The 27,995-nt window shown below is 45.1% G+C and overlaps 1 protein-coding gene across 2 annotated transcripts; it reads right to left on the bottom strand.

The window, feature by feature from the left end:
* Positions 1–3: 3 nt before the first annotated feature.
* FAN1 (FANCD2 and FANCI associated nuclease 1) lies at positions 4–26,839 on the bottom strand. 2 transcript variants are annotated; one of them, XM_082198018.1, is made up of 13 exons: positions 24,922–26,837; positions 20,285–20,425; positions 18,544–18,739; positions 16,013–16,246; positions 14,566–14,697; positions 11,329–11,437; positions 10,336–10,455; positions 9,973–10,137; positions 6,973–7,141; positions 4,901–5,004; positions 3,077–3,271; positions 2,191–2,319; positions 4–921 (listed from the first exon to the last, which is right to left on the bottom strand). In XM_082198018.1, the coding sequence occupies exons 1-13, from the start codon at positions 26,237–26,239 to the stop codon at positions 784–786; spliced, it is 3,150 nt and encodes a 1,049-aa protein (XP_082054144.1). In that variant the 5' UTR covers positions 26,240–26,837; the 3' UTR covers positions 4–783. The 2 variants fall into 2 exon arrangements, with proteins under 2 accessions (XP_082054144.1, XP_082054145.1); XM_082198019.1 differs by lacking the exons at positions 4–921; positions 2,191–2,319 and having other exon boundaries at positions 3,206–3,336; positions 24,922–26,839.
* Positions 26,840–27,995: the final 1,156 nt, after the last annotated feature.

Raw genomic sequence — 27,995 nt, 5'->3', positions numbered from 1 at the left:
GTATCAAATCCATGAATTGTACCTTTAATTATAAATTTGCAATTAATTGGACATATTACACTTTAATTTACAATATGGAAATTTAATTCAGTGAGTGAACTACGGGTTCTTTGTCAAAAGTACTCTTGCAGCTCACTTGGTCCGAGAGGTTGGACTGCCCTGCAAAGAGGGGGACTGCAAGTCATGGCTATTCCCCCCCCCCCTCTAAGCTCAGTCTGATTTTGGCAATTGCAGAAAAATGCAATAATAATTAAAGACTCTTTTGGAAGAGTGTCTTTGACTTGTATTTAGGAAAAGGGCAAGTAAGGGTGTTAAACATACCCAAGAGCCCATTGCTGTGGTTGTCCCAGCGAACTACAAAGGCCAGGGCTTTTGCAGGAATGGCAATGCGCAGCCCAGGCTGAAATGAGCCACATGGTGTGACGTCAAGGTCACCACTACCACTTTGAATTGAGCTGAGCAGTGTTGTTTCCAGAAAGAAAACACAAGCCTGCTGCATTTTGTCCAAACCCGTGTAGCTGAGACATTCCTCCTAGCATGAGATCGCAGGCAGCTGCCAGGCTTAGCTGAGGCAATACTTGATTTCTAGAGGGCTGTTGGAACAAGGAAAATCAGCCAGGGCTGCTATGTGCAAGAAAGGGTGCAGAAGTTAACTTAATTCAGAGGATTCCCATGAAAATGAAAAGTGAATTTGTGTTGTCTTAGCAGCTGCATGCCAAAGGAACGAGAAATGTGTCCAGCTTTTGTTACTCTGGCCTTGAGCCCAGCAACCACAATAGAGTCTCAGCTCAAGCGTTGACTTTTAGATCCACTTGCAACCACATGGCAAACTTCCACTGCTGCACCCAGCTTCTGCAACTCGGCAAGCCATATCATCTGCTTGTGAGAAAGGCGATCATTGGGGCCTTTGACTTCCACCAGCTGAAAAGACGATTCAGAGAGAGAAGAAGTAGTTTCTCAGTAGGTTTCAAAGAACTGCTTTAAGGGAGTGGGCTGAAGGAGGACTAAGGGTTTGCATCCATTTGGTTTTTTACATCCTACGCCCTGAGCCCTGCCCTCAGCCTTTCCCACTTAAATCACATACATGAAATCTGCCATGTTAAGCTCTAGGTCCCTAAGGAGAGCCAACTCTTTTTAGTTACATTTCCATCCTAAACAGAAGTTGCAAGGTGCAAAGATTTGCAGCCAGTGTCAAATCAAACCAGAGCAAATGAGCGCAAGCCAGGTGGCCTGTTGGCTCCAACCAGAGGAAAGCAATTATAGTGGCTCTTAAAAACACTTTTAGCACAAGGCTGATTCTGATGTAGTCTTTTGTAGACTCATCAGAAAAAATGACGACATGGTTTCTTTATTTGTGGTTTGTGTAGAGAAAAGGAGATGGGATGCAGAACTCAATTACCTGACTGAATTGTTACAGGTGATATCCAAGCAGTCCAACTTGGATCTGCATTTTGAATCACTGAAAAATTCAGATGCAATGGCTGCCTGATGAAGCCAGTTTCAAAGCATGTGTCTTGTTCTTCCCACAAGGGGAAAATAAAAACAAGTGCGCTTTCCTAAAGGCGCACAAGTTTTGCAACCTTGGGATCTTTAAGTTTGTTTAGTAGAAAAACAACAACCAACAGGATGCAAAATCATTATTCTGAGGATTTTTATTCAAGACTTGCAGGTTCCTCCAGAGAATAATGATTGATATCTCATCAACTACTAGTGCTACCTATAATAGTATGCAATGTAAGACCACAGAATCAATAAAATTCCAAAGAAACAAACCCAAGAACACTTAAAAAAAAACCTGCCAAGCGAATTGTGCCTGCCAAACCTCTCTGAGGAGCAAGTAGTTCCACCGCATTGGGGCAACCACTGAAAAGGTTCTGCTCCAACCTAACGCTGCTCCCTCCACATTCAGGAGATGCCGTTTGCTCCAAAGCAGCTCATGCTCAACAGTAAAACACTCCAGCCTGGCTCCAGCCACCTTCCAACTAGCCTGAGGCAGTCGATGCTCAGAGCCCCAGGCAGAACTGCTGCTTATCAGCCTCATTTCTTGATATAAACTGCTCAGATATCATTTACACTGATGACTGCAAGTTGGGGGGGGGATTTTATTTGGCTCCACCTGTTGGGCACTCTCATACATCACATCCCTGACCTGTAAACTCTGCAACTTGAACAATGCAGCTGGGGTCAAACCTTAAAATGGTGATCTTCCGTTCTCCAAACGACGAGATCAGGGAGGCCGCCCCTGCAGTGACGCAGATCTCTGCTCAGCTGTCGGCAAACTCCACTCAGGAAAGGACCCCCAAAGCAACACGCCAGGTGCTACAAAAAGAAAGACCACTTTTTCTCCCTTCTCCCAAACTGCAAGGGGCTAGAAGACGGGATGGGAACCTCTGGCTCATGAGCCCCTCTGCCCCCAACTTCACTCTCCAATGATAGGGGGTTTTTTGTTTTTGTTTTTTTAAAGGTTTGGCACAATGGAAGAATTTTGAGAAACCTTACTACTGCCAAGAGGGTCCGACGGGAAGGGTTAACCCCTCCCTGTGCACTGCAACCCCCACAAAGATCATCTCCTCCCCTGGGGAGGCTACAGGTTAACTACAGAGTAGATGGATGAGCAAATGGATGTGTGTATGAGAAGCAGCACATATAACGGTTGTAATCGTACACCAATGAGCACTGACTGACTTCTGCAACAACCTCATTTGTTGTTTTTTGTTTAATTTCATAAAATTTATTCAGGCACCGAAAAGAGTGCAGTGAATAAATATTGCCACATTATTATGTCGCTTGCCAAAATCCACTAGTACAAAACTCCTCAGGCAGTGCCCCCCCCCCAGACCTCCTCCAGAAGGGTTTCCTGCCATGCCATGGCTGCTTGCTTGCTTTCTATCCTTAAGTTCAGAGCAATTCAAAAACATTATTTTGTAACTCATATACCTCAAATGCCATTTTTTTTCAGTAAACTATAGAAGAGGCACAAGGCCTCAAATTAAACTGAAGTATCAAGCAAGATGGACACCTCCCCTTTTCCTGTAAGAAGGGAAATAGGGCAGCTCAAAGGGCCTTTGACGCCTACCTGGGCCTGCTGGAGGGAAGAGAATCGGTCCCAGTTGATTAACGCTGCCGCTTTGCCCTCCTGAGCATTCCAGACATCCGCAATCCACTTTTCCAGGGTTTCAGGCGAAGCCTCATGCAGTAAGCGGAGCCTGGATTCAATGGCCTCCCTCCGGTTCTCATAGAAGCTGTCAGTGTAGAGATCCAGGGGGGAGGTCTGCAGGAAACGGACTGTCAGTGTGGCCCCATCCCTCACCTACTGCTTCCCCTGCAAGAAAGAGGCTGGCGACACAAACCGCCTTAAGTTGCCAGGGTGCAGTAAAAGGCAGAGAGGCCCCAAACTACCACTTGTGGGCTTATTTGGATACTTAATACACTGTCCTCCTCCTAAGTGAAATAAAGCAATCCATAAAGTAACACAGTCCTTGAAATACACAACAACAACTCCGAATGATTTTCTATTAGCAGCAGCAACTAATCCGTATATCCAGCTGGGTCTCTCCTCCGCAAACACCCACAGAAAATATGCATCTTAACCAGTCACCTAAAACTATGAAGAGATGGGAGCAGACACATCTCAGTTTGGGAGAGAGGTTCACATGCAAAGAGCCACCACCAAAAAGGCCCCCACTGCACACTTCATCCAGGTGGGTTCTTTGCCTTCTGTGGGCTAAAACGGCTGGCTGAAGAACCTCCAGATCTCCACTTCATTTCCTCAGTGACTCCGGCTTGCAACTGTGTCTGGATGTCATCAAGCTGACCCCAGGCCACACGTGAGTTTTGCTCTCTGGAGCCACAGAAGTAATGGCTCCTGGAATATGATTGGGAACACCTGGTAATTATCCTGATGCAGTGATAAGGAAACAGGAGCTCCGTTTTTGACTCAGCCATGAAACCCACCTGGACATAAAAATGTAAGATGAGATGTTCCAGCACCCCATCCCCAGAGGGCAACCAGAGGCCCCTTATGGGAAGCCCAAAAGCAGCACAGGATGGCAATAGTCCACCTGTGCTGTTGCTCCCCAGCTCCGCCTCTGATCCTGGATGTAGCTGAGAGCGCTCCTGGCTAGTATGTGCAGCCCCTGCTAGAGCCACAGCCTTAGCCTGATCTTCCATGAATGTGAGCAGTAAAGCCACCATCTAAGTGGGTGGCAGCAAATTCCACAGGTTAACTGCACATTTTGAGGAAACATTCTTCGGTCCTGAATCTCCAACCTTTCAGCTTCATTAAATAAACACAAGGTCCGGTGGGATAAGAGATGGGAGTAAAACTTCTCTATCCATTCCCTGCACGTGATGCTTGAACCTGGACACACCTCCGCTCTGCCTCCCTTTGCTCAGGTTCTTTTCTCCTGGGGGAACTGCTCCAGCCTCTTGCCCTTGGGCAGTTCCTATCTCTGACCCCATCCTGCCTACCTCACAGGACTCTTGAGGGTCAAACAAGATGTATGTAACTAAAGAGAGAGGGAGTGAAGGATAAAAATGATTTTTTAAATTATTATTACTTTTTTGGCAAGCTGTTGTGCAAATTAGACATCACAGTTCTGTGGCCCCTGCTCAGCCAATGCGTTCCCATAACTGCCTCTTCCTTATAGTTATTTTAAAGAGAATAATGAAGATGCAACTCAAGGCCACCAGCCCTACTCCAAGAACAGCCAGCAAATGCCAAATCCATCGTGCGCAGGTATGCTCCCCAAAAGCTGTGTATTCTGCAACAAAATTCCCAAAATTGTTTTTGAGGCGTTTCTCTGGGAGAATTCTGCGACTTTAAAAGAAGCTGTTTTGAATATCCTTTTCAAACATCATCCACAAGAATAAAAAGCACTTTAAAAACAAGCAAACATACCTGGTAAGGATTCCTGAAGACATCAGGGACGCCATCCATGAAGAGAGTATCCCACATCAAGAGGCCGTAGAGGGTGCTGAACGTAGATCCTTCGCCATGAATCCCTGAGGAATTATCACAGCATCACAATCATGAAGCCACTGCAGGATATTTAAGCTGCCAACCAAAAATTGTTACCTCTGACACCCAGTTTATCACTAACACAAAGCTCAAAGATGCACAGAGTACAACTCAAAATTATTTGAAAATCGGCAATGATGGGGACTTCTGGGAGGAAAGATGACTGACTAGATGTCAACTGCAGACACTCCCATTGGCAGAGATAATTATGTGGTGATTAACGATAACCAAGACATTAATCTTGGTTGTCATGCCCTCCCTTGTGAGATAGTGAGACCTGAGATTATCTTCACATGCTCTGAAGAAAGTTGTTTGTCACACTGGACACAATAAGTTTTTGTGTAATCAATTTTTACTGAAGGTTTTCCACATAAGATACTATAAAAATAGGGGGGGAGATGAGGAAAGGAAGAGAATAAAAAAAGGAAAGAAGGAAAAGAAGGAAAAAGGGAAATTACTAAGTCTTCCCCCAGCCTCTCACCCTGGGAGTTCTTCTCTGCCCTCCATCTTCAATCCATTACCTTCCTGCGTGTATCTTCCTTGATAAAAGATAAGGAACTTCAAATTGCAGAACAAAACATAAGGATAATTGGGGCTGGGGGGGGGGGAGGAAGAAGTCATAAGTAAGATTTAAAAAGTTTTTGGTTTGTTTTTTTAAAAAAGGAAAGTCTTCCAGTTCTCTGCCAATTATGTATATTATTGATTTATAACAATTATTTGAAAATGTTGGAAGTATGCACTCCAGTATAACTTTAGGCTCTATTAGTGTCCAGCTATTTCTCCATCTGCTAGGCAATGTTTCCTTAATCTTCATTCCCAGACCTCTCACATTCACCTTCCTCCACCCAAAAGACGACTAAAAGAAGCTCTTCAATTTTTATTATCATTAAATGTCAGTCACAATCCTTCTCCAATCTAATATGATGAATTCCAACAACTCTTGACTGCACTAGAGGTCTTCTGGCCAACACCCACATTCCACGGTGGCTGTTCTTTCCAGTCCCTCTGAGGGTTGTGAAGAAGTTCAGGCAGAGGGGAGGGAGAGAATGAGGCATGACCTTCTAAGCATGTGAGGCTAACGCTCTTATTTCATAAGGGAGTTTTGGTAACCAAGATATATAACCCAGTTATCTTAAATTACTGAATAATTATCTCTGCTGACAGGAGTGTCAGCAGTTGATGCCTAGTCCGCCACCACCTTCTCTGGAAGTCCCCAGAGACAAAAAGGTTTGAGATGCGGAGGAGCATCTTAGGAGCGAGGAACCGCCATCGTGCCCAGATGCGACATAATAGCCCTCAAGGTTAGCCTTCAGGGCATCAGGTCTGCAAAACCTACCTTCTTTCAACTACTTTAGAACTTGGAAGCAATTACAACTTGGGTGACCTATCTGCCAGTTAATTTTCAGGACACAAGCTGATTACTACGTAAGAAGAGGCATTAGCAAAAGGCTGCAAAACAAAGCAAAAAGTTTGCCTTATTATTGATTAAGAAAGTTTATGAACAGAAAGTCGGCCATGATTTACCACTTCTTGGTGATTCCATTCTGTGAGGAAATTATCTGACAGGGAGCAGGGTTTGTGGAGGAGGGGAAAGAGCTGCACTGAAACTGCAGAATCCACAAAACCACCTGACTGTAGGGCATTTTTAACCAGCTTCAGCTGGTGAAACAGTAGCAATGGTTCCTGGACTAGGATAACGTGACTGCAAGTTGTTCAAACAATGGTTACCTTCAGGTTTGATAACTGTAAAGCATGCTTAAATGAGGCTGAGGTTAGGGCCCAGTCTGGAAGCTTCATGGCGGAGTGGGAATTTGAACCCTGGTCTTCCAGGTCATAGTCTAACCATTAAGCCACACTGGCTGCTTCCTGGTCACATGGCAGTGTGGCAGAGCATTGGGAGGGAGGGGCAGAGTGCTGGCTGATGGCTTTCTATAGCAACGGCCAGCCATTACCTTGATCAAAGCCATGCTGCTTGTAGTGGGCTAATGCCAGCTCCTCGACAGAGCACACCACAGTGGAGGGCTCAAGGTCTTCTCCTGGGTCTTCGGCACCAACATCTTCCATGATAAACATGGACTTCCCCATTCCGGTCTGTGGGCACAGCTTTCCTTTGATGGTAACCTGCAAATCAAAACTACTGGTGTTTTTACTTTTGCTGCTACAACACCATGCTTTTACCCAGTGTGCCCCCATGCTATATTTTCTGTGAGAGCATGGTTTAAAAGTATGTTCAAAATAAACAAAAGGAGACTGCAGAAGGCGACTAGGGCAAGAGGGAAATGGTGAAAACTTTACACAGGCCCCATAGAGAGGGTGGGGGGGGGGTCAGGAGGGAGAAGGAGCAAATTAAATCATATCACTATACACACAGAGAGAGAGGCCTTGGGGTGAAGGGTGTGTAATAATAGTATACTGAGAGAGGGCTACTGCATAGAAAACAGTTAGGGGGACAGGTGGGAAAGGCTGGATTTCACATCCTGATGAAAAATAATCAGTCAGTTTGCACACAAGCTTATGCTAAAATCTGATACATCTTCTGTTCCTGGGGGAGGGAGGTGACTGGGGAAAACTTAATATTTTTTCCCCCATATTTGTTTGAAAAAACTTTTAAAAATCTTTTCTATAAAAAACAATCAATCAAAGTGCAGAAATCAATTATTATCCTCTATATACCCCCTATGCAAAAGAGGGAGTATCATCAGCCTTGGGAGATGAAATCCAAAGTTTGCAGAATGACAAAGAACCTTTAGGGAAAAGAAAAACCTGCAAAGTGGTAAAAATCCAAAACTAGCCCAATAAATATTGAGTATGCTCAGTAGCAACAGTGTTGGGTGACCAGGCGGCGAGGGAGAAGAGAGGAGAGGAGAGGAATGGAATGGAGTATCCTGCCACTGGGCACTGCTGACTGGCTGGCACCCTGGACAAGAACACTGTGCATTGCAAGGTTTTCTCACTTACAGAACTCTAAATTATAATGAGAGAGAAGTGGGGGGTGAGAGGGAAGAGAGGCTGCTACTTAAACTTTGCTAACACCAGCTAAGTGACAAGCTAAAAATAAGACCACCCAGCGCTTAAGTGCTGTCTCCTTGTCAGCCCTTTGACTCATTTTGGGGACTGACAAATGGGGCTGGTGTCAGGACTGGAAATTTGTTCTCACATTGCACGTCTCATTGAACACGTAGGAAGGAAGCCCCATACAGCTGCTGAAGCAGCTCTCAGGTAGGGACAGCAAAGGAGGAGAACAGCACAGAAGGGAACAGAGGCCTCCGAAGCGTATTAAATGAGACATGGGAAGACGCAAGAGGCTAGTGCTCTAATGGCAGCTCTTGCAGGAGAAAGAATGCAATTGGGCAAAACACATTCAAGAAAGTGGCAACTCAAGCATCATTTTGAGAAGTATAAGGATGGTAGGCAGTGAGGAGAAATAGAGGAGTACAGAGAAAGGATGGTTAGAATTGCTTCAAAAAGAAAAACAATTTAAAATGCAATCTGCAAAATGCATCACAATCATTCATGCAGACAAAGAAGGCCAGCAGTTTATTAATGGTTTGGACTGTCTGACTGATCAGCTGGCACATGCCCACTATGCCAATCAGCTGAAGTGGCTCACCAAGGGGAAAAGTTGTTTCCCATCACCTGCGATCTGAGATTGTTCTAATTGGCAGCGCTGAGGACTGCGTCTGGGGCTTCTGCATGAGAAGCTGCTGCTCAGTCTCTGAGCTAGGGCTCCTACATATAGTAAAACTCAATATAACCAGATGGTTTATACCAACTCAGACTATTTGCTAACCCACCTTCCCAGGGAGATTCTTTTTCTAACTGCAGGCACACGAGGGGTTGAACTGGGAACCTTCTGCATGCAAAGAGCAGGTGCCACACACAAAAACACTTCCTCTGGGATCGTGTTAGTTTGCATCAAAGAATTGCTACCACCCTGCATTGTGACAATAAAAGCTCATGAATGGCCGACGCAGAATGTGAACCCCTAGTTTGTTCTGATCAGTTTCTACAACCAGCGGCAGACAAGCCAAGAAGCCACAGCTTGTTTCGTCAAAGCTTGGCGAACATCCAGGGTGGAGTAGCTCAACAAACCACAGTTAAGCAGGGCTGCTGGATTTGGACATAATGCCCAACCGCAGTTAAGACCACCAAAAAACCATGGCTTGACACTGGCCTGTTGCCAGAAAACAAACCATGGTTAGCCTGCTGTCCTTAACATACCCAGTGCAAGGAGGACAACCGGCTGGTAGTTTAACTCTTTACTGACGAAGCATGCACTTAAGGCCAGCTCCTAAGTTGTTCAGAACACACACACTCTTCTGGAGACCAAGTAGCTGGCACCCCCTCCCCCAGCTTGTGCGCTGAACTGGACTGCTGGAGCAAGAGCATGACCATGCCTTCACCCAAACTGTACAACCTTCGTCTAAAGGGGCACACACAAGCAACCTGTGACTTCTCCTACACAGAAGTTGCTGCTGTGCCTGTCTCTTGAAGCCCCTCCTGGTCCTGAGGGACAGTGGTGGAGGGGATGGAGGGGATTCCACCGCCTCCCTGGTCCGGCTCCTGCCCTGTATCCTGCATCTCCTCCCCTAGCTCCTCCTGCTCAGACTCTTCCCCTGCCTTCAGCCCTGGCTCCTGCCTTGCAGCAAGCACAAAACCCCATAAACCACTGCTCCCTTCCCCTGAGTCAGACTCTGGCCCTACAGCCTCTGCCACCCACTCCTCGGTGCCCGGCCAGTCCCTGACACCTGCTAGGTTCACATGTACAAATGCAGCACCTTTGGCTAAACAAACCATGGATTGGCATTATGTATGAACTGGGTGTGAACCATTTTAGAAGCCAAGATGAAAAAGAAAAACAAAACAGTCTGGCACCTTCCCACATTCCCAATTTATAAATGTACACCAGACCACAAAAGAGAGGCTTCTCCAGACATCCACTAGCTACTCACATGGGCGACATCTTCCACGGAAAGAAGTGGCAGATCTTGGAGGAGATGCCCTATCTTCTTACACGCTGAGGAATTTTTCATCCTCTGGGCTCGCTGGGACAGGGAGAGTCGATGGCCTGTGCGAACAAATGGGTCCTGGAGACCTTTCCTGATGCACCTGATGGCCTAGCAGACAAGCAAGCATTGCAGAGAGGTGAGCAAACGGACCCCCCACCAAACCAAGAGGGGCAGGTGGATGTCCTCAAGCACAAGTTGCCCCATCCAGGGCTGACAGCCAGACGGAAGGTGCTTGTGGGAGAGCAAGGAGAGAAGCCATCACCCTTCCAAGCAAGGTGCAAAGGGGGCAGAGATGGGTGCATTTACCTCCTCTGTGTCTTTCAAGTGCTGGTGCAAGTTAAGAGCCAGACGATCCCACCACCGTCCTCTGTTGTCAGAACAATAAACGTCTTGGGCCAAAAGATCCTGAAGCTGTTCCACTGCCTCCTAGGGCAGACATGAAGCCAACGGTCAAAAAAGGTGTGTAGCTTGGTGACCAAGGGACTAAGCCAGGGATAGCTAACCTGTGGCCCTCAAACCACGCTGGACTCCCAGATCTCACCAGCCCTGGTCAGAATGGTCAATGGTCAAAAGATGATGCTAGTTTAGATATCCAGCAACATCTGCAGGGGACCACATTGACCGTTCCTGGACCCTGCTGTAAATTGGGAAACTCCTATCTCACTCCTTGCCTCTGCCACGAGCTCTTTAGGTGGCTCTGGATAAGCTGGAACGCCAGCTTTCTGTATCTGCATTATGGGTGCACTCAAGTAATAGAGGCCTGTCTTACAGGGCCTGTTGTAAGGATTATGGCAAGGGAAAGTATGTGAAGCACTTCAAAGACTTTAAACTGCAATACAGAAATGCTTAGTAGTAAAACGTGGCAGTGGCCTGCAACAAAAATTGCCTGAGTGTTTTGTTTGTACTTTTAGCAATCTTCAGGGTTTCCACCAAGCCCGTTGACACCTGCCCCCTTTGCATGGATAGTGCCCTTTTGGCCACATACCCTGAACATTGGAATCTGATACCATTTGCAGCCAGGACAGGCTGGTCCTTTCAGAGCTTCCCGTCGGCTTTATGACTTTGCTAAACAAGTGCTTGTTGTCCGGCATTCCCTGGCCCCAACACACTGCACATTGCGATGCCTGGCTTCTTCACCACACAGCTTTTCGGGAATGATGAAGACACACCTCTGTGCCCTGGCCTTTTCTGAGACATACATTTTCAGGGCCCACATTTTTAATTTTGGATTTTTTAATTGCTGTAACCTGCCCTGGGACCTGCTGGTGAAAGGCAAGTTATTTATTTATTTATTATTACCTTATACATATGTAGTCTCTGCAAGATCTCAACACCCTGGGAGAGGATTCGCGTGTACACCCACCCAACGGTGAAACGCCTCAAGTATTCCGGGAGGGCTGCATGGTACCTGTAAAGGGGGGGGGGACAAAACACACAGGAAGTCTTTGCCATGGAACTACCCACTCTAGCTGTGATTCCTGTACTGCATGGGGTTTGAATAGATGACCCCTTGGGTCCCTTCCAATTCCATGATTCTATGAAAAAGGCTGGAGATGGGCAATTGCTTGGGAGAAGCAAAAGCTGTAAGACAGCCACCATTTCCTGCAATGTACAGGTATCCCTCCTATTGCTATGTCTGGGGAGAATCACAGCTCAGAAAGTCCCGGGTTCAATCCCTGCCATCTCCAGGTGGAGATGGGGAAGACCCCTGCCTGAAATCCTGCCTAGAGTATAGGCATTACTGATCTAGATAGGCTAACAGCCTGGCACAGTACCGCACAGCCTTCCATGTTTCTAGGAAGGGGTTATAGCTTAGTGCGGGGGTTCTCAACAGGTGTGTCAGGACAGGATGGCATGTGTGGCAGCAAGATTCAGGGACAATCAAAGAAACACTCAACATTTCAGTGTGTAGCATGCACCGGACTCTTTTTGGATATACAGCCAGAAACAGTATCCATGCCTCTCTTCAAGAGCCTTGGCTATTCTTCTATAGTTCTCTATGACATCTTGTTGTGAACAGGGAGTTTCAACTCTGACAAATATGAAAGATCAAAAAAGAGAAAGACTTCTTTGTGGTGATGAGGAGACAAGAGTTTGTTTGTCTCAAATTAGGCCTAATACAAATGAGATTTACCTGGCAAAAGCAAGCTCACACACACACCTCTCATTGAGTTAAGATACATATGCAAGAGGCTTTTTATAATTATATTTTGGGAAGGATTCATGTTCTTACATAGCTGCATTGTTATATATTTTCTGGATGTTCCATGATCATATTATAAAGCAGTAGTGTTCTATGTTACAAATCAAGCCGTCCCAGGAGTCATTTCTTTTTTGTTTTCCAAAGTATTTCTTATCAATAAAATTTTTTTAGTGTGGTCTGAGCAATTTTTTATTCTGAAAGTGTGACCCAAAGAAAATATTTTGAGAGCCACTGGCTTAATGGCAAGAGCATCTGTTTTAAACACAGAAGATTCCAGGTTCAATTCCAGGCATCTCCAGGTCAGGCTGAAAACGTCCCACCAGAAGCCCTGGAGAGCCACTGCCAGAAGCACAGACAAAAGGGAGCAAGATGCAACACTGGTCTGGCTTGGGCTAAGGCCGCTTCCTGCAGCCAGTCATCCCAGATGGTTCACTATGAAGTCCAGCAAGGGCAGGGGGAGGAGCTATTGAGTGGAAACAGTAGTGAGATGAGAATGCATACGACAACAAAATTATCTGAGCCCTGCTAGATCATCTAGTCCAACCAAAGGCTCATTATGGGAAACCAGCAAGTAGAACCTGAGTGCACCAGCAGCACCCACCGCCCACCGCAATTCCCTGCAACTGGGATTCAGAGGCATACGGCCTTCAGCTCTCTAAAATAAAAGACATTAAAGAATTGTCCAGTAGCACCTTAGAGACCAACTAAGTTTGTTCTGGGCATATGCTTTCATGTGATAGCTGAAGCAGTGTGCATGTACACTTATACCCAGAACAAACTTAGTTGGTCTCTAAGGTGCCACAGAATATTTTTTTTAAAAAAATATTTATTTTGACTGCGTCAGACCAACACAGCTACCGACCTGAATCTAAAATAAAAGAATTGTCTGTGTTGCGCAAAAAAGAAACAAGGACGGAAGGCTGGAGTGCATTTTGAAGGCAGTCGGCCGAATATCCAGAGCAGTTCACTGTAACTCTACAGAATCCTTTTGGAAGCGGAAGAGTCAACCTGAGGCTGGTTGCCATATGCGCAGGGTAAAGAGGTCTTGCAAAAGGCCTCCCACATGGCCAAATCTCATGACAACAAAGACTCGCCAGTATACTGAAGAAAGCTTATGCCACAATAGATGTTAGCCTTCTCAAAGGAATCTTTTAAACTATGAACTATAAACTGTAAAATGAGGCCCTTTATTATTCTCTTGAATTTCTGGCCAGGAACAATACCCTAAGCTATTCAAGGGTTTTACTGTCAAGAATAAATTCGCCTGCAAGCTCTTTTTTCCAATTCACCTCTGCGGAGCTGAGGAACAAAAACGTGGAACTGTAACAAATAAACCCTGATGATCAATGCTTCCTAGAATAATACCAAAGCTGCAAACAAAACAGACTCTGGTTTTATTTATAGCAGAGAACATGAGCTACTTGTCAAAGGCAGGCTACACCTGCCCTGGATTCAGCCCTGATCCTGGATGCCCAGGTCTCTGCAGTGGCCAGGATTGCCTTTGCAGAGTTAAAGCCACTGTACCAGTGGAGATGCCTGATCTGTCCTGAGTGACACGCACCTTAGTTACATCCCATTTGGATTTCTGTAACACGTGGGGCTGCCTTTGAGAGGTCCTCAGAAATTTCAGCTGTCCCAAGGAGCTGCAGCCCGACTGTGGAGCAGGGCTGGTTATAGGGAGCACACGACTCCCTCATTATAGCAGCTCTCCACTGGCTATTTCTGGGAACAATTCAAAGTGCTGCTTATGACCTATAAAGCCCTTAGGGCTTAGGCTATTTGAAGGACTGTATTCTCCCACATGAAGCTGCCCAGCTCTTCAGTCCCACCTCCCTCCCAGGCACATCTGGTGCAGACATGGGAAGAGGGACTTCTCAGTGGCTGCTCCTAGACTCTGGAATGCCTTTCCAGAGAAACTGGATTGGCTCCCTACTTGTCCTTCCTCCATCAGGTGAAGACTGCTTTAATTCTGCAAGCTTTGGGGAAATGACTGTTTTTAAGGAAATGGCTTTTAATAGTGCTGTGCTATTTTTACATCTTTTAAATGCTATTATAGTTTAATGACTTTTTAAACTGTATTTTATATGTTTTGAACTTTTGGTGTTTTATCCATGATTAATCGGGGGGGGGGGGGCACCTTGAGTCCTGCTTCTGGCAGAAAGGTGGGATAATAATAATAATAATAATAATAATAATAATACAGCAGAAATGAGATCACACTTTCAGCCCCCCTTCCATTTTTTTGAGTACAACTTGCATCAAGCCCTAGCCCACACATGTGTTCACTGCAGATCACCCCCCTTGCCTCCTCCTGCTCTACTCAGCCTTCATACCACAAAGAAAAGTGTTCCCTCAACTCCTGCCAGATTTCCTTGGCCACCTCATAGAGTCTGTGTGCCTCCTTCCAGTTCCCATGAGTCACAGCCACAGAGATGTCATTTGACAAGTACGCAGCACTGGCATACCTAATAAGAAATAATAATAATAATAATAATAATAATAATAATAATAATAATAATAATAATTTAAAGCAATGATTTCAAGATGAAGGCCACCATCTCAGAACAGATTATGCTGTAGCATTTGTTTATGCAGTAGATTTATATCCCAGCTTTTAGAGATGAAACCTTTCTTCTAAGGTGCCTCACAATAGCATTATTAAGCAAATTCATACAACATATTTTAAAAGATAGTTTTAAAACACCTACTTAACAATAAAGATTACTACTATAGCAGCAGCCAGCAATCGAATTAGAACAGCATTTAGCCTGGTAATTCCTCAGAGTTACAGAATGATGTGCCACCATAATAGCAGCCACCCTACTAAGTGCTGTAAGCTCCACCTTCCCCAGCCAGTGGCCCTTCAGGGGCTTTAGGAAGCAACTTCCATCAGACCTCGCTGACACGGTCTGACCTGCATCTAGAGAGCACCAGGTGGGGAAGACTGCCTACAATTATGGTAAAAGTACCACCTGCCAAATCCCAATTAGAACAGAATTTCTTAAATGTGGAATCATGGCATCATGCCATAACTCCCAAACCTGTGAGCTGAGTCCCCACATCTTTTTTCAGAAGTTCACAGGTTCCCCACTCCAAGTTTAGGGTCTATATTTATATCAAGAGAGGTGGATGGGTAAGTGGACCTCAACTTATGAAGGTTCTTTCCTTTTCCACATACCGTGGGTTTCAAAGATTTAATGTTTAAATTTGCATGCAGCTTTTTAATTTGCATCACTGTCAGAACAATCAAATACCAAACCATTTTAAATCATAAAATCTCAACATATGGATCATGTCAATGGCCCATCTAGTCCAGCGTCCTGTTCTCACAGTGGGAAAGCCGCAAGCAGGATCCGAGCAGCAGAACACTCTTCCCTGACAATCCAAAAAACAACCCAGTTGGATTATATGAACATTGTCACATTTTAAACTCATCATAAAGCAAACGTAGCAATTCATTAGAAACATGTCGACAATAATAAGACCAGAAGCCACTGCATGGCAGTACTATACAAAAACTAACAAAATGTATAAAAACTTTCACAGAGGTTAAAAATCTAAGGTGTGCAGAATTTCAGGTGGGAAGAGTGTGTTGCCCTCAGGTCCTGCTTGCAGGCTTCCCCTGGGCACCTGGTTGGGCACTATGAGAACAGGATGCTGGATTAGGTGGGTCTCTGGCCTCGTCCAGCAGGGCTCCTTCTGTAAAAAGGAAGAAGAAGAAGAAAAACTACAGTAAGAAGGGGGAAAACAGTATCCAGGGCCTTCTGGATGCCTCCCTACCGGATGAAATCATCCCGATCCTGGAATATCTGGGTTTTCCTGTTGACTGTGTAACTGGGGAAGATCATGCGGCCCATGTTCACCATGAGGACTGTGGAAAGTTGTCCTTGGCCGCCACTTCCAGCTTCTTCATCCTCCACTGGGTCAGTCAGGGAAAAGAGCAGCAGCACCCGTGAGAAGACTGTCCGGGGAACTTTATGAACCCTGACAGATCTGCCAGCCACATCTTTTGCTCTGAGGAGTACGCAACAACAAGAAGAAGGAAAAGAAAAGTCAAAATGAACTAAACACCCTCAGGTCTTCTACAGAGACACATGGTCCAACACTTGCTTAGAATTATGTCCCACAATGTCCAATGGGGCCGACTCTTTTGTAAGGGCGAGGCTCTTTAAAAGGATTTTAGCCCCTAAACCATTTTTTTTCAACTGTTTCTCTGGCAGATTACTAGGCTGCTGGGGATATTCACAGCTTAGGCCAGGGGTTGCCAACCGTTCTGGGCCTACGGGTCCATTTGCAGATGGGAGGCATTGTCCTGGACCCCACAAACTCACCGTCTGCAACCCAGTAAACAGCACACCTTATTTATTTGCTTGCAACAGGATGCTTCTTTCTAGTCTAATTCCATTGATGGGAGGGCGAATGTGGATGTGGGTGTAAATGTATTTATCACAAAGCATACATAAGGATAAAAGGAAGCAAGCACTTTCCAAAACGTTAGTGCCTCTTACAGAATTGAGAAAGACTTGTAGACAAAACAAAACATCATCATCATCATCATCATCATCATCATCACATGCCCCATGGGATTGCAGGAGCTGCACTAGTTGACCTGTGGGGTACACATCCAACTCTACAATTCTGTGAATCCAAATGTCCAAGTTCTCCTGCCTTCTCAAGTGACTCCTCCCTTCCCTCCGTGGCCCCTGAGATCTGTGAACTTCTTCCAAGAATTCTAACATCAGCCATCCTCAACCCACTAGACGAACATCAGAGCCAGGCAACAGGAATGGGCAATGTTGAGCTGCAGTCCAAATTATCCAGAAGGCACCAAGGTTGGGAAATGCCAAGTGACATAGGACAACCTTCTCTCTCTCAGGACCCTCCCCCCCCCCCATTTCTATGAAGCCACTGCCTGATCCCTTAAGCCTTGATGCCAACTGAAACTGGACCAAGTTAACTATCTATTTTTTGAGTCACTGCCCTGTTCCCCCGCTTCTAGAACAGTTACTGCATGCTCCTTGCAAACAGGTTCTTTGGATTGAAGGTGGTCCTTTTCCTAAAGCAAACAGCTCTGCAAACTTTACTCAGCAACAATATAATAATCTCAAATCATGCAACTGGAAGCTGCTGGGCTAAATTCAGCAAGGCAATGGAACACACCACATCTAAATTTACTACACATAAATTATCAAGAAATTTGGTTTGTTGCTCTGATGCAAAAAATTAACACACAAGGTGAAAGCGCTAAGAAAAGGAAACCAAACAGACAAATTTGGTGAGCTATGGTACCGTTTCATTGAATTTGCATGTAACAAAAATTTTATATCTCCTCAAACACATGGCAATTTATGGCTAACAACTCTTGGTTAAATGCACTACCGTCTATTTTGCTCCTTGTACCATCGTATTGCAATGGCCTTGTCCATGCATCAGTGATATTGATTTCTTGTAATTTTCAATCAGAAAGTTCCATTTCATTTATGTTCACCCTTTTTATGCGTATGAAAGCGAAGTGAATATGTTTAAACAACATCAGCTCAGGAATAGAATTTCCCTGAGCTTTACGTTCTTCCCCTGCCACCTGCAAAAATGGATATGACAATGCAGCTGAAGTGCTGAGATGCTCCTCCAAAATCACACACACATCAACCAGGATATTCATCTGCTTAAAAACCAGTGCATAGTTCAAGAGTGAATTATAAAAAGGAGAGTCTCCTGAAAGGTGCCTGCTGTGCTTACGGCAGCTGTTGAAAACTGGATTACAGTGGAGCAGAAAGCACAGCATTTCTTGAAGCAAAGAACAGAGGCTTTGCCAAAACCAAATATCCTCTAGCCTCCACCTTTCTAGAGGCTTTAAAAAGTGTGGGAGCAAATCATGGAGACACAGAATACTGGCAAGTTTCCTGTCTCTGTTGGGAACAGAATTCAACTTCCTGAGAAGTAGCAATCTCATTCCTTTCTTTTTTTTGAAAGAAAATGCACCAAAAACAGAAATGCAGGAAAGAGATATATCTCACAGGTGCCATTTGAAAGGACGGGCTCTTTATTTCTGCAATACACCAACTGTCTTATGGACAGAAATGCCTTATTTCCTTGTTTCTTGGAGAATCAATCTCAAAACTTTCTGCTAACGACTGAAAGGACAAGATTTTCATCTATCAGTCTTTAACAACAGAAAGTTTTGCAACGTAGTTAATTGGCATCTTTTACTGAGGTTGCAGAATCTAGCTTTGCCTGGGTGGCCCTGATGCAGAATTCTGATGTTTTTATTTCATCATTTTAGAAGGGAAGGCACTCAAAAGTTAAGTTACCTTTTCAGAATCACATTCCCAATGCCAGCTTGGTTCCTGCTGAAGACTGAGCGCTGCTTTGACAACTGGAAGAAATCTTCCAGGAGCTGCTGTTTCTGTGCATTTGGGTTTGGCAGGTGGAAGACCTTTGCTAAGGTTTTCAGCTCAGGGGCAGAAAGCAAGTCAAGAGCCTCAGACAGATCTTTTAATTCTGCCTCTGCAGGTACACAGGGAAAAATGCAAGAATAATGAAAGGGACTCCCCATAGATACCCAAGTCCTTTGCTACATGAAATTCCAAAGAATGTCACACAGTCATTGTGTAAGTTACGACACATCCTGTGCTTAAAGCATGAGGTTTTACTGCCTTATTACACACACACCACACATATTATAAACTGTGCTATGAATACCACAAATTTAAAAAGCTACGTGTGGTGGAGGGGCAGGGAGGGACTAATTTACAAAGGATAAGTTGACCAAGAGATGCTAACAATGACAGAGCAGAAGCTGCAGGGGCTGTTTTGGGGGAGCTTTAAAGGTCTCTCCTGATCCTCTGAGGAGGCTGTGGCCCAGTCATTCAAGTCTGGTGGCAGAGGCACCTGACTGGTGTGCAGGGAATGAGATGCAGGCTCTGAAGCTAGCAGATCCCACATGGGAAGGACCAGGCAGCAGATCTGCCTCTTCATCGGGGCTACTGTTGTACTCAAACCCCTCTCCCCAGCTATCTGATCCTACAGTGGGAGATACCAGGGACTGAACCCAAGATGCTATACACACAAAGTATGCAGAGTCTCCTGCCTAAAATTTAAGCTGAAATCCAGCAAACAGCAAAGGGGCATTTTACATTTACTTGTGTCCGTGTCCTTCCCACCTTGTAGATTTGGGGCAGGTAACAAGACCCTGAGAAGGGTCTATTTTCTCAAGGAGAGAAAATACAGGAAACTCTCAACTTACACAGGGATTATGTTCCAGGGATGAAGAAGAAGAAGAAGAAGAGTTTGGATTTGATATCCCGCCTTTCACTCCCCTTCAGGAGTCTCAAAGCGGCTAACATTCTCCTTTCCCTTCCTCCCCCACAACAAACACTCTGTGAGGTGAGTGGGGCTGAGAGACTTCAGAGAAGTGTGACTGGCCCAAGGTCACCCAGCAGCTGCAAGTGGAGGAGCGGGGAATCAAACCCGGTTTCCCAGATTACGTGACTACCGCTCTTAACCACTACACCACACTGGCTCTCTGGATCACGCCTAAAGCAAAAATTGCATATAGCAAAAACACCCTGAGTTCAGTGGTGGGTGAGATTGCCAAAGTCTTTTTTCCCCCAGACGTCTGTTCCCTTTCCACCCCATTTTTTATTATTTATTTATTTATTTACCACCCAAAGTTGCAAGTTACCTGCAGTACAAAACTGAAGGCACAAATCATCCCAGGCCTACGCTATCTCTACAAGTGAGCAGGAGTGGCTGAGATCTTCCTGGATTGTACCATTCCAGAGTGTATGCAGGGAGGTCAACTTTTTGAATGCTGCCCATGTTTAAAACAACCCCCAAAACTCCTATCTTACGGAAAGCATTATTACCTCTCCCTCTCCCTGATATGCTACTTACATCAATATTTTGTTTTTCCTTTTCATACGGGGCTACTTTTTTTATCTACTCCCACCCGCACCAAAAAACCCCCACCTGCAGTGGTGCAGTTCAGAAATGGAACTATCGCATTATTTTATTCCACATAACTGTCATGCAAACTTTTAACAGACATACCTGACTGCAAGAATCCTGTTCCAACAAGCTCGTTGATGTATGATGAGAGATCCTCAGCAATCTCCGAGTAGACTATCTTGTTCGTTTTTATCCAACTCAGCTTGCGTTGGAAAAGTCTGACGTATAACTTCTGAGCGCTGGCTGCAGTGGCATCATAAACCAGGAGAAGGACAGAGAAAATTCTAAAGGTGCTTTCTAAGTCTGGAATTGCATCCACATCTACACCAGTGGTTCCCAAAGCTTTTCAGGCTCCTGCCCCCTTAGTTCCTTAAACTCATCCCCAATGCCTCCCACCCTACAGAAAGCATTATTCAGAACATAGAATAGCTCAATAAAATTCAAAACAGTAACAATCAATGGCACATTTAGTCAAAATCCAATCAAAACTATTTAGTTAAATTAATTCAATGAAACAGATGAATTTGATGCAGTGGTCGTAGCTCTTCTTCTGGTAGTCATTTACAGTTTCACCGCTATCCTAACATCCACTTGCCTCTTAGTGCCCCTCTAGGTAATTCCACTTCCCCAGGGGAGACACCACCCACTTTGGGAACCACTACAAAATACTTGGAAGACACACGGCAGCTTTGCTGTCAAACGCACATCAGCTGGCCCTGATCAAAGTTCAAACGCATCCCCAACTCTTTTGATATGTGACTTTAAAAAACATGCTGAAGAAGGGTGGCTGCAAAGCACACTGGGATTGGCCCTGCTCAGGAGATCGGAAAGCGGGAATCGCATCACTGCCGATCAGCTGCAAATCCTGATTGGCTACACCAAGAGCTTCTGAATGGGAGCTTCTGAGAGGAGCCTATCCTAGTGGAGACTGCACCTGGCGCCAAATGTAAAAGGCACCCAATACAAGCCCTGCTTGCAAAGCAACAACCAGGAGTGCACTCTGAGGTTTCTGGTTCCAGCCCAGGATGCAGCAGGAGAAAGAAAAGAATTGGGATCCCAATTATTGCCTTTCAAGCCAGGTCATCTGACATCACGCGAACATCTGTAACTGACAAGTGGGAGGCCCTTGCCATCTGTCAAACTGACCAGCAAGGGGTGAGGAGCTCAGGGTCTAATCTGCCATTGCATCCTGTTCCACATCCCTGATTTATTTAGGTTGCTTTATTCACTTACACCTGGGGTTTTGTTATATCTTGCCATTCATATCCGTCTGCTCCTTGGTTTTACATGAGGTTGGGAGGGGGCGTTTAAGTCAGAAAATGACTACTAATTCATTTTCCCTTCGGGTTCTTAAACTTTCTTCACTTTTCCCCAACATTTTCCTTCACCCCAGGGTGTTACAATAAAGAGAATTTCATGCAACCTTCTACCAAGAGGAAAAATATACTCAAAGCCCAGGTTGTCATTTTCCCAGTGGGGATGAGGATCCTTTGATGTTCTCCCTCTGATACTTCCCAAGTCAAAAAGCCAGAAATAATGCTGATTTTACAGATCATCATCCCTCTTTCTTACTTCTCCCTTCAGCGGTGGTGGATAGGTGCGGGAGACACTTAAGATTTAATATACCATTATGTCCTGCTATTTTAAAAAAGCAAACTCAGTGCCAATATTACAGTAAAGCAAAACATCCTTTTCTAATTTGCGAAAGAACCCTGCTGGAGCAGATTCCTGCTCATCACGGGAGACCTGAAGTGGCAATCAGGATACATGCTTACCTGAGAGGAAGACATACCAAAAAACATACAGAAAGTCACCAGCTTACAAGGATCAGGCCTGCTTCCCAAAGTCATCCAGGTGCCTCTAGGAAGGCCACAACCTGGGAAGCTAAGTCTGAGCAGACCATCTAGTTCTATATTATCTACGCTGATTCTTTGTGGTTCTCCAGGATTCCAGACTGGGGTATTCCCCAGCCCTACCTGGAGATTTCAGGATTGAGCCCGCAACCTTCTGCATTCCAAGCAAATGCACTTTCACCTTTCCTCAGATCTCACCTTGGGACATGAACTCACTTAGATGGCTTTTAGATTATCCCTTCTCCCTGAGCCTCAGTTTTCCTTATATGTAACATGGGGAAAATATTATTTGCATACCTAAGAGGGAGTATTGGAAGACAGGCAGTGATCATGAACAGCTTTGAAAGCTCTAAAGCAGTGTTTCTTATAAGTACCCCACATTATAATCACCTGAGGAGGGATATGACTCAACTCTCCAAAGGAGTAAGCGATTTTTCTTAAGTTTGGGAAGTGCTCCTCTCTAAAGCATCATCCTTCTACCTTGGGTCCCTGGACATTGGTGGACTACAACTCCCATTATCCTTGCCAATTGGCCTCTCTGGTGGGTGACGATGGGGGCTGCAGTCCAATAACATCCGGGCATCCAAGATTGGGAACAGCATCTTTATGGCAAAATGAAAGTATAGCAAGGTTATTAGGTGAAGGGCTAATTACAAACTCTCACTGAGATTTTGTTTAAAACATTTCAGGTCATGGTTCCCAAAAGTTCAAAGCGGCTGTCAAAAAGATGAAGTACATTAAAAATGCTGAAACATCAAGATGGAAGTGGGCAATGGACGCAAGAGATGAGGGACCCTGCAGAGAGAGCTCAGTCCTTCAGCTGCTAAAATCCATGTGGGCCAGGTAACAAAAGACATTGGCAAATCGGTTCTGAGTTGGGAAACACTTCCAACTGCATTTCAAAACACACGGCTTATAAAACAGCCATTCGCTTTATCACCTGAGTAGAGCAAGGATCGCCTCCAGGGGATCAGATAGAGAAGACTTAGCTTTATTTTTAGGCCACAGAAGGCTAATTTGAGCTAAGAAGAGAAAAATGTTGTGGCCCAGCAGTTTATCAAAGATTAGGCTTGATGAGGAGGAAAGATTTCATGGGGGCGGGGGGAGAGAACTGGATGCCCATTTTATCCAAAATCAACTTCACTCTCCTATAGCTCAAATAGGTCCCTGTGGATCACGCAGAAGCCCTGCTTCCCAGTAGCCCCAACTTGCAAAGCAGAAATTATTGCTCAAGCAGAGTGATCATGCCCTGGTGCAGCCTCTTTCCCAGGTGCTTATCATCAGCCCAACATCAAAGGCTCATAGAGCTGTAAAAAATTGTATCTGCCTCTTAGCAGAAGCCAACCAATTGGGGAGCATGTAAGTTATGCAAAGAGCTCATCTAATGGCACGGCTTAACATCTCTGCATACAGGAACCAAACAGAAGCTGTCTGCTTGGCAAATTAATGTGCTCTGCTTACTGTCTTAAATCCAAATCCCACTAGATGTGCAGGGCATGAAGGGTCGCCCCTCTTCCCTCTCAAGTAAAAAAAAAAAATTAGGACAAGTGGGGAGGCCAACCTGTCCCCATCGATCAGCTAGGGAGGGACAGGTCCAGTGTTAGAAACTGAGATATAAAAGCTATTTGCCATATGGCCCCTTAAACCTAGGTTACAGTCAGGTACATTAACAGAATGCTTAGGTGCCTGTCTAGGCGTGTGATTGGGTTGTTGTTTTTTTGTAAGATTACAAAGCTGAAAATGAATTGTGTATATTGTCAGCTCCAGCTAAAATCTGACTCATGCCATAGCACCGCAGAGAGAAAAAAGCTGCTGTGTGTCAGGTGCCATTCTGGCACTTAAGCATCTTCACTTGGTCACAAATGACTGATAGCCAGGTGCAAAATGTGCCTGGCTAATTTCAAAAACTGCAGGTGCCCCGGTACTGGCTTCCTCCTTCCTCCTCTTCATTTTGCCTATTAAGACTGTGAACCTGTGAGAAAGAACTGCCTCACACTTTAACATATGTGCAGAGCTTAGAAAACAGCAGGTGCTTTTCAAAATGGTGTATATTATTGTTTATTACTCTATGTGCATGTAGTCATCTCCCCGCATCCCAACCCAAGAGGATAGTCAACACCTGTCGCGATATTACTTCAGAGGTTAGCTGCTGCAACCTCCAACTACCCAAAGGTGGGGCACAGGTAGCTGCCTCAGACCAGGCAAGATTGTTTGTCCATCTAGCCCAGGATTAAATAAATAATGACACGGTGTAATATGTCATGTGCTGTTGTTCATCTGAGGTTGTATTTACCTAATTTTAAGACCTGCTAAAGAACAGGTTATTGTTATGTCCTCAAATGTAAAACCACAGAATTCAAATAGGGTGTACTTTCTTTTTCCCATGACTGTATATGTGAGGGTCACCCCTGGAGATTTTTATACAGTGGTGCCCCACAAGACGGAAAACCCGCTAGACGAAAGGGTTTTCCGTTTTTGAGCTGCTTCGCAAGACGAATTTCCCTATGGGCTTGCTTCGCAAGATGAAAACGTCTTGCGAGTGTTCCGATTTTTTTTTGCCTTTCCCCCCTTTTTCTAAGCCGCTAAGCCGCTAATAGCCTTTTAGCCGCTAAGCCTTTAATAGTCGCTAATCCACTAAACCACTAATAGCGCTAATCCGTCAATGGGCTTGCTTCGCAAGACGAAAAAAACGCTAGACGAAGAGACTCGCGGAACGCATTATTTTCGTCTTGCGAGGCACCACTGTACTTCTGCAAATCCTGGGTTTACCTCAAGTCTGCTGAGACTTACTTTTCTTGTGCAGTGTGGTTTTGATTCTAGATAGGCAGAAACCCTTGAGGGCTTGATAGAGATCAACATTAGAATATGGAATATAATATTAGCTACCTGAGAGTTGGTAGAACTTCACAATGGTGTCCAAATCATTCTCATCAAACAGCCTCTGATCATCCTCATTCTCTAGCACAGCCTGCAGGACCATCAGAAAATTCTGAAGATAATATGGTTGTCCTCCTGGGTCTTCTCCACGGCTGAGTCCACTGAGAACCACCTCTAAAATGTTGCTGCTTGGACTCTGAGAATTCATGTTTTCCAAAGGTCCCAAACCAACACAATCAACCACTTCATTTTTTAAGTCTGTATGATCTTCCATAGGAAGTACTTCCATGTCACCCCCCACAAAAGAGATATTTTGTGTCTGATTGCAACAAATACCTTTCACATTGGGCAAAAGAGCCTGTTCACCAGAAGAGAGGTCTGTGGTTTCCAAGTCTGACGGTGCTTCTTTACTATCAGCTGTTGAACATACTGCAAGCTTGCAAATATCAGAATCCAAGTCCTCCTTAGGAGTATTTTGCTCCTTGTTGTCCTCTGTTGGCAGCCCAACTTCACCGCAAGCAAGATGATCAGATGGAAACAATCCAGGAGCAGAAGCATCACCAGCACCCAAGAGTGTTTGTGCGCCACCTTCCCATGTGGGATCCAGGGTTTCTCGTTTGCCTTCGAATCCTTCCTTTGGACTAGGTTGTCTCTGAAGCCTTGAAAAGGGCAACCAGTTTTCTTTCTGGGAAGAAGTGGTGCCTTCTGGATTCTCCTCTCTAGAGCTGTCACACACATCTTGAGCTGGTCGAGACTTAGCATCCCAAGAAAAGATGCTGCCACCTTCAGCACGATGCTTCCTGGACAATTTGGTTGACAGCCTTCCCAGGGAGACCTTCCCAACTGCCTGAACCTCTGGCTCACCATTGCCCAGCAGGAGACCGCTGCCCTTCTTAAAGTATGGGCTCACCTGTCCTCCCACCTCAGGTTTTGTTTCAGAGTTGTCACCTACTAACTTCTCTGGAGTCGAGGCATTATTTGCAAAGTACGGACTGCAACCACCAGGCACATTTTCAACTGAAGGGCCTGCACCCACGTCAGGCGCCGAACCAACCAGAATCCTATCATCATCCCGGCTCTTTTGACACACTTCATCAATGTGCTGGTTGATTCCATATCTTGCTACCATCTGCCCACACAAAGGACAGGCAACCCTGGCAGGGGGGACATTATTGAAAAATGAAGCAATTGAGAAAGAGGATGCAGATAAAGGCAGTGTCCCTTCCACACCCGTCCCTTGCTTCCTCCTGGCAGGTTTTATCCTCTTCCTATTGAGGGCTGAGCTTCTACAAGGCCTTTTATTTCCTGGGAGCTCTTCTTCTGCCATTGCAGGAACCCAAGATAAGGTGAATGTAGGAGCCGCCTCATGCAAATGGAAAAAAAACTCTTCACGTCAAGTTATCAAAAGCATTTTTCATGGCCTTGCCTGCAATGAATAAACAGCAGAAGTGATGGCTTAAGTTTTGCATCAACAATAACAACAATAAATTCATAGGTGGTAGGCTTATGAAAAAAGGTAAAAATGTTTTGTCATTTTAATTATCAATCACATGCACACCTCACATTTCCTCCTGGGAGCTCAAGGAGGCATATGCGGTCCTTTCCCCCCAATTTATCAATACAACAACCCTGTGAGGCAAGCTTGGCTGAGAACTGCTGATTGGTCTAAGGTCAACAAGTGAGTTATATCACCAAGTGGGGATTGAACCCAGGTCTCCCTAATCAAACATTCTAACCACTACACAACACTTGGACCTACTTAAGGACATGGAGTGATATCCAAGTAAGTCATAACCAGATGCAATCAACTTACTTAAGTAAGAAGTCAATGGGACTACTCTGAGTATCTTATCATTGGGTATCACCTAGATTCTGGAACAATTTGCCAATGAAGCTATTAGTACTATTGATATTAGGGTATCTTAAGGGATTTAGTAGAATCATAGAATCATAGAATCATAGAGTTGGAAGAGACCACAAGGGCCATCGAGTCCAACCCCCTGCCAAGCAGGAAACACCATCAGAGCACTCCTGACATATGGTTGTCAAGCCTCTGCTTAAAGACCTCCAAAGTAGGAGACTCCACCACACTCCTTGGCAGCAAATTCCACTGTCGAACAGCTCTTACTGTCAGGAAGTTCTTCCTAATGTTTAGGTGGAATCTTCTTTCTTGTAGTTTGGATCCATTGCTCCGTGTCCGCTTCTCTGGAGCAGCAGAAAACAACCTTTCTCCCTCCTCTATGTGACATCCTTTTATATATTTGAACATGGGTATCATATCACCCCTTAACCTCCTCTTCTGCAGGCTAAACATGCCCAGCTCCCTTAGCCGTTCCTCATAAGGCATCGTTTCCAGGCCTTTGACCATTTTGGTTGCCCTCCTCTGGACACGTTCCAGTTTGTCAGTGTCCCTCTTGAATTGTGGTGCCCAGAACTGGACACAGTACTCCAGGTGTGGTCTGACCAGAGCAGAATACAGTGGCACTATTACTTCCCTTGATCTAGATGCTATACTCCTATTGATGCAGCCCAGAATTGCATTGGCTTTTTTAGCTGCCGCGTCACACTGTTGGCTCATGTCAAGTTTGTGGTCAACCAAGACTCCTAGATCCTTTTCACATGTACTGCTCTCAAGCCAGGTGTCCCCCATCTTGTATTTGTGCCTCTCATTTTTTTTGCCCAAGTGCAATACTTTACATTTCTCCCTGTTAAAATTCATCTTGTTTGCTTTTGCCCAGTTCTCTAATCTGTCAAGGTCGTTTTGAAGTGTGATCCTGTCCTCTGGGGTGTTAGCCACCCCTCCCAGTTTGGTGTCATCTGCAAATTTGATCAGTATGCCCTTGAGTCCATCATCCAAGTCGTTGATAAAGATGTTGAATAAGACCGGGCCCAAGACAGAACCCTGTGGCACCCCACTAGTCACTCTTCTCCAGGATGAAGAGGAACCATTGATGAGCACCCTTTGGGTTCGGTCAGTCAGCCAGTTACAAATCCACTGAGTGGTAGCATAGTCAAGACCGCATTTTACCAGCTTCTTTACAAGAATATCATGGGGCACCTTGTCAAATGCCTTGCTGAAATCA

The sequence above is a fragment of the Podarcis vaucheri genome (genome assembly GCF_965113315.1).
Source record: "Podarcis vaucheri genome assembly, chromosome: 14".
NCBI lineage: Eukaryota > Metazoa > Chordata > Lepidosauria > Squamata > Lacertidae > Podarcis > Podarcis vaucheri.
This window is presented reverse-complemented; position numbering and strand designations above follow the sequence as displayed.

Bases quoted from the DNA above. Each gene is read 5' to 3' on its own strand.
- FAN1 (XM_082198018.1), bottom strand. From the start codon at position 26,239: ATGGCAGAAGAAGAGCTCCCAGGAAATAAAAGGCCTTGTAGAAGCTCA. The intron at 18,740-20,284 runs GTATGTCTGTTA...GTGTACCTGCAG, and splicing joins AACAGGATTCTTGCAGTCAG to AGGCAGAATTAAAAGATCTG. The intron at 14,698-16,012 runs GTAGGGAGGCAT...ATTTCTTATTAG, and splicing joins GATCGGGATGATTTCATCCG to GTATGCCAGTGCTGCGTACT.